Source organism: Monodelphis domestica, chromosome 6, assembly GCF_027887165.1.
Source record: "Monodelphis domestica isolate mMonDom1 chromosome 6, mMonDom1.pri, whole genome shotgun sequence".
In the NCBI taxonomy this organism is placed as follows: Eukaryota; Metazoa; Chordata; class Mammalia; order Didelphimorphia; family Didelphidae; genus Monodelphis; species Monodelphis domestica.
The window spans coordinates 78924787-78937448 of NC_077232.1; the positions used below are offsets into that span (position 1 = coordinate 78924787).

A 12662-nucleotide genomic window follows, 5' to 3' on the forward strand; every position below is an offset into this window, starting at 1 on the left:
GATACAGGGACAAAAGGGAGACAGTCCTTGCCCTCTTGGAGCTCGTATTCTATCAAAAGAGACAGGATATTCAAAATGAGTGCATTATAATTATTTAAAAGCAAGAAAAACCATATTTGTTTTGTCCAAGGGATGATCTTTTTGTGTGTTCATTTTGGTGCATTCACAGGCATTCAGCATAGGACTGTTTTCCAGAGTCCCCATAGAATAGCTCCAAATATTGTTTGGCAAAAGGGGTGGGTAAAATTGAATTGCAAACTTTGTTGGAGAATTAAATGAGTAATATTATCAGGTGAGGTCAGTAGGCAGAAGAGGAAGAGGAAGGAGGAAGCGCTTTGACCAGAGTTTTTGTCTTTACAATAACTATCAATTATTAATCATGGAAATTATTCACCTGGTTCTGCTCACGTCACTCCGAATCAGTTTCCTTCTTTCTTCCTTTCTGTCCTTTCTTTCTTTCTTGCTTTCTTGCTTTCTTGCTTTCTTAACCCTTACCTTCTGTCTTAGAAATTTATACTGTTGTATTGATTCATTCTGGAAGTGTCTAAGGTCTGGTGTCCAGGCCTGGCTCTCCATCCATAGAGCCACCCAGAGCCACCCCTGTCCACTAATTTCATACAAGTCTCCCCAGGTTTATCTGGATAGGCTTTCTTTTGTCATTTAACAATGAAAGAAAGGATATCAGCATTCCAAGAAGGCTCCATTTCATTGAGGGGATAATGTATAAACTGGGCCTTAAAGGATGGGGGATAGTTTTCGTGTTCATTTTGCATTCATCCTCTGAATGACCTCCTTGCTTTCTGCTTCCCCCACAGAGCAATTGAGGCGTGAGCCCAGGACCCAGGAGGAGCTGGTCTTTTCAAGTGGGGAGAGCATCGAGCTTGGATGCGAGACTCAAGACTCACCCGTCCTCTCCTGGTTCAAGGACGGCACAGCAATCTTCCCCACCAACAGGACCCACATCGGGCCTGACCTGCTGAAGATCATCAATGTATCCTATGATGACTCTGGCGTCTACACCTGCCAGCAGAAGCACTCCAGTGAGGTTCTCTGCAACTTCACCATTCGAGTGACAGGTGAGTGAGTCAGTCCCAACTTGCTACAGGGACTCTGCAGCTCCTCTAAGATTGCACCTGGTTCATTCCCCATATGGGCTGTGTAGCCTATCAGAGGCAGGAGGGTCTAGGCTATGGTCATCCAGTCTGCAGAGAAGATTAAAGTTGGGCCCCAAGCTCCACTCCATCATCAGCTCTTTCGTGGCCTTGAGCAAGCCAGTGTTGGCCATCTGTTCAGGGTGTCATAGAACTATTCCCCCTGCCATCTTTGTGATGGGAAGCTTGTTCCCCCAAAGGCATTCCCATCTACTTTGGGACCCCTCTGACCTTCTGTTCAGCCCAAAGAGGCCTCTTCCACTTGCCCATACACCTCATGCCATCTTTCTTTCAGGAAAGGGAAAGGTAGGAATGGTAATAAATAAACATGTATGAAGCACCTAGCATGTTCCAGCCACTGTGCCAAGCCCTTTACAATTAGCATCTCTTTTGATCCTCACAACCATTATTTATCCCTGTTTTATAGTGGAGGGAACTGAGGCAAAAGGTTAAGTGACTTGCCTAGGGTCACATAGTTAGGAAGTTTCTGAGGCAGGATTCTAACTCAAGGCTCCCTGATTCTTTCTATCCATTGCTCCACAGAGCTGCCTCAGGCCATACATAATAAAGTCTGAATTTTAATCCAAATTGGACTCCAAATCCATTGCCCTAATTTCCTTATACTAGATTACCTTATTTTCAGTCGGGGGGTTTTTATGCCTTACCTTCTGTCTTAGCATCAATATTGTGTATTGGTTCCAAGGCTGAAGAGCTATAAAGGCTAGAAAGAGGGGTGGGGGGAGGGGTTAAGTGATTTGGAAGTATCTTGGAAGTATCTTGGAAGTATCTTACAGTCAAATTTGAATCCAGGACCTCCAATCTTTAGTCTTGGCTCTCAATCCACTAAGCCACCTAGCTGCCCTCCTTCATTTTCATTTACAATTGTCATTACATCTCATGTCTTTCCTAGACAAATACTTCAGTGACACCATTTCTTCCCATCCCTGAGTCCCAATTTCCTCATCTAATAAATGGAAATTATTATTATTATTATTACATGAATTACACTGTTATGATACATGAACCCACATACTCATGAATCTATGAATCATGTTGCATTTAGGCTTTTAAAGCTTGAGAAAGTGTTTTCTCCACACTGTGAGGTAGGGTAGTTGTTATCCCCGGGTTAGAGATGAGAAGACTGAGACTTGCCTCTGATCACAAAGCTAAGTTATAACTGAGCTGAGATTCAAACCCAGATTTTCTAACTCCAATTTTAAGAGCTTTTGTCTTCTGATTCTCTCTCCTCCTTCTTTGTGGAATTATTATTGTACTCAAAAGAATAGGGATGAGAAGTGGTTTTTAAAAGTGCTCTAAGTTGGTATTAATAATTATTTCAGGGGGCAGCTGGGTGATTCAGTGGATTGAGAGCCAGGCCTAGAGATAGGATTTCCTCGGTTCAAATCTGGCCTCAGATATATCCTAGCTGGGTGACCCTGGGCAAGTCACTTAACTCCCGTTGCCTAACCCTTATGGCTCTTCTGTCTTGGAACCAATGAAGGTATGAGTTAACTATATAGATATATAACTATAATTATATATGACATAATATATATTTTATATGTGTGCATATACACATATATGTATGTGTAGTATTTATTTATTTTAGAAAGATTAAGGATAGCACTCAGCATCCAGAGCCTTCAGTTCTGAGTTCAGCGAGCAGCACTGCCCAGTTGTGTGATCCTGGGCTTGTAGACATAACCTAACCTGTCTCAGTTCCTTCATTTGTCAAACGAGGATGGCAATGCCTATCGTCTCCTTTACCCGGAGTATTTGTAAGGAGAAAAATGAGCTTTGTTTTCTACAGATGTTAGGGATTATTTAGGCGCTGATACCCAGGGAATGGATTTGTGGTTGCTGGAGAAAAGTCTTTCAGCAGGTGTTACCTAAAGAGATTAGCATGTGTGGGCTCAAGGTGTTTCCAACTTTGGGCGTCAGTGTTTGACTTCTGAAATCGGCAGGAACCACTGTGGTTTCTTCCCACTAAATCTCAAAGAACAAAACAAAGTCTGCCTTACAAGCTAAGAGTGCCGCATACCTGCTTGCTCTCTTGCCCCTCAAATAGGTGTGTCTCATTGATAGAGACACCGAGAGAGTCTGAGCTTCTAGAATGATCCGTAGGGATCCAGTCTTCATTTTACAGAAACACACTGAACCCCTGATTGGGGGAAGTTGCCTCAAATCAGAAACAAAGCAAATCAGTGTCAAGAAAGTTAGAATTTTTTTATGCCACTTAAACATATATATATATATATATGTATGTATATATATCTTACATATGTGTATATAATATATTTAAAAGTATAATGTAGTATATGTGTATAAGCATAGTATACTTATATAAAAGTAAAATATATAGAAGTATAGTATATTTATATATAAGGATAATATACTATTTTTATGTATTTATTTAAATTTATTTCTATTCACTTAAATATACTTATATATGTATAAGGGATATATCCCTTCCCAACACATTGAGCCATCCCTGGGAATAAAATCTTCTTTTATTTTTTTCTCTTTCAAATATTTTTATATTGTTTTATATCAGGTACATCATTCACATAGATGCTTTTGGTGTTGATATTTGAATGTTAAGATTTTGAGAAAACTTAAAAATGAATCAGAGTACCTGGAAGTGATTTGAAGAAACTCTTTGTTAGAGTATTTGTACTCTAGTTATTCCAATTGTAAACTCTTCTTTTAAAGAGAGGATAGAAATCTCTTTTCCAAATAAAACCCCAGTGCAATTTCCCAGGTGTTTGCAGGATAAAATGGATTCTTAGGCGACCCCAAGAAACCGAAAGCCTCTTTCTCTCCCTAAACTCCACACATTCCTGTCCCCAGGGCTGAGGCCTCTCCCCACACCTGATAACGCCACCGGAAGCCTCTGTGGCTCAGTTCCATTCTGCCCGAGGATTAAAAGTCCCATCTGTTCCGACCGAGTCAGGCCCATCCTTGGCCACATCTGCTTTGAATCGAGCTCCCTGTGAAGGCCTGGCCAGACGTTTCAAGGTTACATCAATTAAATGGTTAAGAGAGGAATTAGATTCCCACAGGGCCGTTTAACTTGGCCCAGTTATTAAGACGGAGGAGCCTCAGGAGGTGTCCAGGAAGGGCAGTGGACAGGCTCAGGGCTTTGTGGGGTCTCCATAGGCATCCAAGGCAATGGAATAGATGTACTACTGCTTCCTGTGACAGGGAACTCACTCCCTTATAAAGGCTGACCACTGGATAGTACAGATTGTCGGGAGAAAGATGGTATTAAGAAGAAGGGGCCATCCCTTGGAGAAGCAGCCAGCCAGCCTAAGGAAATGTTAAAGTGAAAAATTTTAAAGAACTTTAAATCTCCCTTCTTCTTTTTCCCTCCCTATACTCCCGCCACATCCATTTCTTTTTCCTCTTGGCTAATAATAGCCCAACATAAATAGGTAATTTGAGCTTCTTTCCTGGTGGTCCTGGCTCATGCCTTTCCATCCCCCTGCTCCCAGTTGCTTCTGCCCAGTTCTCTGTCCCATGCCAGGACCGTAGTAGTAATGAAAAAGGAACTCTTAAGAGGGCCTCCAACAGCAGCAGGAATGGCAAGGGGGTCACTTCCACAGGGCCTTCCCTTGAATATTAAATTTAAAAATTAAATTAGTCCAACACCCCCATATTGCATAGAGGAAGGGGCCTGGACAAGTCAAGGCTAAGCCATTGACCTACTTTGTGGCCTATAGCAAGGTCTTTTGTTTTTCTCTACCTCCATTTCCCTATCTGTAAAATCAGGATGTATCTGGCCTATTTCCCAAGGATTGTAAGAACAAGGAACCATGTGATAAGATTGTAGAGGACCTGAGTTCAAATTTTGGCTTTGTTATTTTCTCCCTTTGTGACCACAACAAATCTAGATCTCATTCTCATCTGCAAAATGGTCTCAGTGACTTCTAAGGGCCCTTTTGGCTCACACTCTTTGATCCCTTGTTTCAACTCTATATTCAGGGCCCTCTGGTCCTTAATGTATTTTCCCAGAAAAAGGTGCCCTGAAATCTGCCCACAGAATGTAAAATGACCAAGAGGATACCCCAAGAGTGGTAGGGATGCTCTAGGAATGGTTTAGGAAAGCTCCTGGACAAAGTGACACAGATTGAGAGGGAGGGGATGGATATAGATATACTTGGTCCTAGTGGGTGTCCCCACCACAGGGAAGTTAGCAGTGGCCTTTGGAAAGCCAATGAAAGACCCTGAGTCATAACCCTAAGGGCCCGCCATCTTGTCTCTTCCCATTTCACCCAAGGCAGGAGTAGTGACTGGTTTTTAAAAGTCCTCTGATCAGTGAATGAGGCCACAGTCCTAGGTTCAAAGATCCCATGATGTTGACCTGACCAGAGAGTGTCTAGATCATTGGTGTCAAACTCATAGAAATGGAGGTCATCAAACCATAGGTACATATCCCTGCAGGCTGTACACATTGCCAAATTTTTAAATACAATTTTAAATTTAGTTAACTAATTAATTAATTAAACTTAATTCATCCCATTTTTACTTAATTTGTTCAATATTTCCTGATTATATTTTAATCTGCTTTGGTCATGCTAGATGTTGTTGAGGGCTATGTTTCTGGGACCTTGAACACTTCTGGCTTAGAAGTTGGGGTAAGAATGGGAAGGGCATATCGTTCATCCCCACTGTTGGAGACAGGACAAAGTCCACCTTCTCCCAATGGATGTATAGCATCTTGCTGAGTTAGGGCCCAGTGCCCACCTGCCCTATTTTACTAGACTTGTAGAATTGGCCCAGCCATGAGGATGTCCTTCCATTGCCTTTGTATTGGCCCATAGCATTTAGAGGCAAAAAGGTCCCCCTCAGAAGTGCCTGGCACATAGTAAGAATTTAATAAATGTGGAATGATATTGTTTGAAGTGACTTTCCCAAGATCACCCAGTTAGTAAATAATAGAGCTGAGATTCAAACTCAGGGGTTCTCCTCTCAGTTCTGGTGTCCTGTCTGGTACACCATGACCCGTTCTGCAAAGAACAACAGGATATGTTCTCCTCTAGCCCCAGAGATGATAGACCCAACCTACAGCAAGGGGCCAGAAGGAGGGCAGAGAGAGGAGAGGAAAAGGACAGAGGGAGCTTTCTTGAAGCTAAATTAAGTTGACTTTGCTCTGCTTCCCTCCCCACCTGCCAGACTTCTGGCACGAATGACTTAGGTTGGCATTGTCTCCTCTCGACACCCTTCAGACCCTGCTCAGGAAGGGACTTGTCATTCCCAATCTCCTAGTTGGGATCGTCCTGTAGGAATCTGGGCAGGGTTGGCCTTGCCATTGGGTTTCGTTCATCTGAGCCCTTACTTCAGAGCCTGTGCCCTGGCTTAGTGCCCTAGCTTGGGAGCATCATCCATTTAGAGCTGGCAGTGCCTTTCCTCCAATCCCCTTTTACAGATGAGAAAACTATGGCGACCCAGATAAGTGAAGTCACTTGTCCAAAGAGGATTCTAGCTCCAAATCCATCCCTCCTTTCCACTGCCCCAAGATGCCCTTAGAAGGAGCTGGAATGGTGTGCTTTCCAAGATATTCCCATTCTGTCATGCTTGGTACCCAGCTCAGGGTCCTCAGAGGTTCTCCAGTTGGACAGAGAAGGGGTCCCTCTTGATAGGGGGGCTTCATATGCACATGGGTAAGAAGAAGGTGTGAAGTTTATCTTGTGGGTTTGGGAATCTCATATGGCCCTGGAAAATGGAGGCCAGGTTCCCTCTCAGTCCTGGAATGATGGATGGTCTTTCTCTCCTCTCTCCATCCCTTCTTCCCTATCTTTTTCTCTTTCCCAAGAGTCCCCGTCTTCTGGTGATGACGAAGACGATGAGGATGAAGGAGAAGACACAGGTAAGAATTTGAGGTTTTCTTTTTTTTCTCTCTCTTTTGGGGAAAGGATGGGAGAGGCAATGAGTGCTTTATTTAGATGGAGGCTAAAGGTTGTGTTAAGCTCAAATATGTGTAAATAAACAGCATTCCTCCTGAGAACAGTCACTCAGGGACTGATCTTGTCTTCCTTTGGGGGTGGGAAAGCTCATTTGCTCAATAGTGCAAAATGTGATTATCTAACCTAATGTGGCTTTCTTTAGACCTGGGTCCTTGGACTAGCAGAGGGTCTGGATCACCCCAAGTGGAGAAACTCTCTTCCCTAACCCCTGCCCCACCATGACCTGTTCTCTTCCTATCCCATGCTAATTCAGACCATGATGGTGCCCAATAAACTCTCGTGGGTCACATGGAAATTAGGAACTCAGAATTTATCACTATATTGGGCAAGTCTGTAATTGGCCTTCTGTGGACCTCAGTTTGTTCACCTTTAGAATGGGGATAATAATCATTGCACTACTTCACAGAGATTTGAGTTAGAAAGTACTTTGTCAACCCTAAAATGCTGTAGAAATGTGAATTAATATATTGAAAATAAATAACTTTAACAATAATGATTTCTAGCTATGTGGCCCTGAGCAAGTCTTTTAACCCCCATTGCCTAGTCCTTACCGCCTTCTGTCTTGGCACCAATACTTAATATTGGTGCCAAGACAGAAGGTAAGAATGAGGTAGAGCCAAAATAGTGGAGTGGAAGCAAGGAAGGCTCAAACCACCATAAGATAGAAGGTAAGGATTGTTTTTTGTTTATTAATTTAAAAATAAAATAAAGCAATCTGGCCTCAGACACTTCCCAGCTGTGTGACCCTGGACAAGTCACTTAACCCCCATTGTCTAGCCCTTACCACTCTTCTGCCTTGGGACCAATACATAGATAAATAGTCTATAGCAGAATATTTGTTAATTAATTAATAATTAATTAGGAAATGGGATATTGTTGTTGATCAATGGATAAAGAGAGAGTTGAGTAGGTTGAGTCATCTTTGAAATTCCATTCTGGCTTAAAGAAATCCAATCCACTCAACTCTCTCTTTATCCGTCGATCAACAACAATATCCTATTTCCTAATTAGTTCTTAATTACCTAACAAATATTCTCCTTCAAGACAGATAAATAGATAAATAATATAATAAAATATAAATAATAAAATGAAACAATAATGGACCTTTCTATAAGGTTTACAAATCAATTTATTATACATATTAACACCACAACTATGAGAGATAGTAGGTACTTTTATTATCCCCATTTTACAGATGAGGAAACTGAGGCTGGGAGATATTAAGGGAATTGCCATAGTCCACATGACTAAGTAAAAGGCCTGAAGCAGGATTTGAACTCTGGTTTTTCTGACTTCTGAATCCAGTATCCAGAATACCACAGTGCCTTTTAATATGGTGCATAACGTTGATTTTGAGATCCTGGAGATCGTCTAGCTCTGTCCATTTTACAGATGGAAAAACTGAAATCTAGAGGGAGAAAGGTAGAAAAATGATAGTCAGTGGCACACTGCTGTCTCACACTCCCTGTTCAGTCCATCCAGACTCTTCCAGCCTTCTCTTGGGATCATTGATTTGAAGTTAGAAGGGACCTTAGAGACCACTGGGTCTAACCCCTCCATCTCACACGTGAGGAAGCTGAAGCACAGACCAGTTAAATGACTGGGACAAGGTCACACAGTCAGTAAGTGCCTATGGTAGAATTTGGAACCAGATCTTCCTTCCTCAGACTCCAGGGCTCCATCTATGCTGCCTCTTCCAGGAAGCCTTTCCTAATTGCCTCCCCACCACTCCATTGGGAATGACCTCCTTTGGACCTCAGAGAGTGGCTTGTTTCCCCTTTCCAAGATCCTCATCAGAGTAGATAATAGAGCATTCTAGAAGATGCCAACCCGGCTCAAATATCTACTCACTTGGTGATGATAGACAAATGGAGACCAAAGCTCTCTGATCTTCAGCCTCCCTACTCAGTCACATCTGTCCATAAACCTTAAAGAGCTCCAGAAATGTGCCGGGTGCGGTTAATGGTCAGACTGGACTGTCGGGAGGGCAGGGGTCTAAACTCAGGGCAAATGACTTAGGGAACTGGGCAGAAGTATCCTAATTTAGCTACATCTTAGAATCAATACTGTGTATCTGGTCCAAGCAGAAGAGTGGGAAGGGCTGGGCAATGGGAGTTAAATAACTTTCCCAGGGTCACTCAGCTAGGAAGTGTCTGAGGCCAGATTTGGACTTGGTACCTCCTGTCATTAGGCCTGGCTCTCCATCCACTGAGCCACCCGGCTGCCCCCTCTCTCTCTTGTGGAAAAGGCTTTTGACCTTTCCCTATGGGTTCCCTGGGTTCAAGAGCACCTCATACTTTGGGAATGGGCTAGGGGTCCATCAGAGCCTGGGAGGGAGATTGCTCTCATCAGATTGCCTATAGGGATCTTGGGTTATTTTGGGGGGGTTAAGCATATGCTTTATTCTTTGGGGTTAGGGGAGAGAGAAAAGGAAGGAGAAAGAGAGAGGAGAGAGGAGGAAAAGGAGAGAGAGGGAGTAAGGGAAGGAGAAAGAGAGAAAGGGAAGGGGAGAGAAAAGGAAGGGGAAGGGGAGAGAGATGGAAGGGAGAAAGAGTAAGGGAAGGGGAGAGAGATAGAATGAGAGAGAAATGGAAGGGGAGAGAGAAGAAGAGAGAAAGAGTAAGGGAAGGGGAGAGAGATGGAATGAGAGAGAGAAATAGAAGGGGAGAGAGAAGAAGGGAGAAAGAGTAAGAGAAGAGGAGAGAGATGGAATGAGAGAGAGAAATAGAAGGGGAGAGTGAGGAGGGAGAAAGAGTAAGGGAAGGGGAGAGAGATGGAATGAGAGAGAGAGAAATAGAAGGGGAGAGAGAAGAAGGGAGAAAGAGTAAGGGAAGAGGAGAGAGATGGAATGAGAGAGAGAAATAGAAGGGGAGAGAGAAGAAGGAAGAAAGAGTAAGGGAAGGGGAGAGAGATGGAATGAGAGAGAAATGGATGGGGAGAGAGAAGAAGGAAGAAAGAGTAAGGGAAGGGGAGAGAGATGGAATGAGAGAGAAATGGATGGGGAGAGAGAAGAAGGAAGAAAGAGTAAGGGAAGGCGAGAGAGATGGAATGAGAGAGAAATGGAAGGGGAGAGTGAGGAGGGAGAAAGAGTAAGGGAAGGGGAGAGAGATGGAATGAGAGAGAGAGAAATAGAAGGGGAGAGAGAAGAAGGGAGAAAGAGTAAGAGAAGAGGAGAGAGATGGAATGAGAGAGAGAAATAGAAGGGGAGAGTGAGGAGGGAGAAAGAGTAAGGGAAGGGGAGAGAGATGGAATGAGAGAGAGAGAAATAGAAGGGGAGAGAGAAGAAGGGAGAAAGAGTAAGGGAAGGGGAGAGAGATGGAATGAGAGAGAGAGAAATAGAAGGGGAGAGAGAAGAAGGGAGAAAGAGTAAGGGAAGGGGAGAGAGATGGAATGAGAGGGAGAAAAGGAAGGGGGGAGAGAAATGGAAGGGGAAAGGGAAGGAGGGGAGGGAGGAAGAGAGTAAGAAAAGGGGAGAGAGAGGAGAAGGAAGAAGGGAGAAAAAGAGAAAAGGAAGGAGAGAAAGAGGGAGAGATGGAAGGGGGAGAGAGAGAGAAGGATTAAGAAAGGGGAGAGAGGAGAGGGAAGGAGGAAAAAGAGAGAAGAGGGAGAAAGAGAAGGGGGAGAGATGGAAGAGCGAGAGTGAGTCTTGGTCAACAAATGCCCTGTATTTGAGTTCCAGGTCAGCTGTATGTGTGTTGGCTTCTCCTCTGCCTGGCTGGAAATATCTTTCAGGCTCCGAGACAGGTCCTCAGTGTCCTGGGCCGGTCCCCCCGGAGCCTCGTAAGGGGAGGGACAGTAATTACAGGCTCAGGTGCCAAGTGGCCCCATCAGCAGCAGTTAGTGGGCTGTGGATGCATACTCATTAATATGGGGGGTGGGGTGCAGGAGGGACAAAACTCCTAATTTAAGCACAATTCTCCCTTCTTTGCGCTGAGAAAATAGCAGCAAACATCAGCAGATCTTAGCAACCAGGATCCCCAAATGAAGGGCTTTTTGTGCCCGGGAGGAGGGAGGGCTCGCCGTGTTTGCTTTGCCCCCGTGTGGATATTTCTTTCTGCGATGCCACGTGTATTTTTAGCCCAGGTTAGAGAGGCGCTCTCTGTTCTTGGAGCGGAGAGCTTGAGCCTGGGCTGGGCGGAGGGCCGCGCATGTGAGGACATAAAAGCCCCATTCTTCCCTGGACCCTGATGGCAAACTCGGTCTAAGGGGCACAATGGGCAGGAAAAGCCAGAGGCTGGCCTCGGTGGAGGACAGTAGGTGGGCAGCAGGTACAAGGACCCTCCTGTGCCCGAGGCCGCGCTGAGTTCCTTGGCCACTCGCCACCTCCATTTGAGGCCGAAGGCCTCCTAGGTGAGGGGAAATTCCCTTCTTTGGTAGAAACTTTAACTGGGTTATTTTGAATCGAGCATCGCCCGAGGCATTTGTTTTGGAGAAACTGTAGTGGAAAGAACCCCAGATTGGGGGGTCAGAGAGGCGGGTTTTGGTTTCATACATGAGGGAAGTCTTCCTAAATAGCCTTCACGTCTGTCCAAAGCTTGAACAGGCCGCCTTGGGGAGAGGTGATGAGTTCTCCATCTCCTGAAATCTTCCACCGCTTAGCTTGGGAGGGGGAGGTTGTAGAGGAGATATCCGTGGAGCCAGGGGAGTCTCCGTTCCTCCCACTCTGTGATGTCAAGGCCACTTACCCGCCCCTTACCTTCTCCGGCCCTCAGTTTCCCCTTCTGTAAAAGGATGGGGGCATGCTGGACTCTGTCATCTCTAAGCCAACTCTCCAGTGTTTTTTTTTTCTTTAAACCCTTTTCTGCCATCTTAGAATCAATATTATGTAATGGTTTCAAGGCGAGGCAGTGGGGTTTAAAGGACCACAGCCAGGAAGTATCTGAGGCCATATAAACTCAGGAAGATTCAACTTCCTGACTCCAGGCCCGGCACTTGATCTACTTCACTATGTAGCACGTAGTAGGCTTTTTAAAATGTTTATTTTAAAATATTAATTAATTTTAAATTATTTTAAATTGGTTTTTTAATGGTTTATTCATGTGGGGATAAAGGATTAAACAAGCCCTGCTTTCGGTGAGTCTATGTTCTAATTCTGGAGACGAGAATACAGACAAATCGGTGACTCAGTGGAGAGAGAGTGAGTGTATCAGATCTGAGGTCCTGAGTTAAAATTTTAAATCTGACTTCAAATCTAGCCTCAGTCAGTTCCAGGAATGGGGAGGGGGAAAGGGAGGGAGACAATATGAATCCTATAATTTGAGAAAACTTCTCAATTTTGTTTTTTAAACAAATAAAATTTGAAAAAAAGTATTCAGGGAAAAAAATCTGGTCTCAAATACTTTCTAATTGTCACTTAACCCCAATTGCCTAGCTCTTCTGCCTTAGAACTGATACTTAGTATTGATAAATTAATCAATTAATTAATTTAATTGGTTAAATTTTTAAAAAAGGAGATTCAGGAGTAAGGGGCACTTGCTGACCCCAACCCAGATGAATATGATATACAATATCACAAGAAAAGTGCATCCAAGGTGCTACAAACGGG

At 44.0% G+C, this 12662-nt stretch overlaps 1 protein-coding gene across 4 annotated transcripts in view; it reads left to right on the top strand.

Moving 5' to 3' along the window:
• Positions 1-12662, top strand: part of FGFR3 (fibroblast growth factor receptor 3) — a 91141-nt gene that overhangs the window by 34727 nt on the left and 43752 nt on the right. For all 4 annotated transcript variants that reach the window (XM_056802295.1, XM_056802296.1, XM_056802297.1 and 1 more), the window contains exons 3-4: positions 816-1076; positions 6967-7020. In XM_056802295.1, coding sequence (XP_056658273.1) covers positions 816-1076; positions 6967-7020 — 315 coding nt within the window. The remainder of the gene's footprint in view (positions 1-815; positions 1077-6966; positions 7021-12662) is intronic.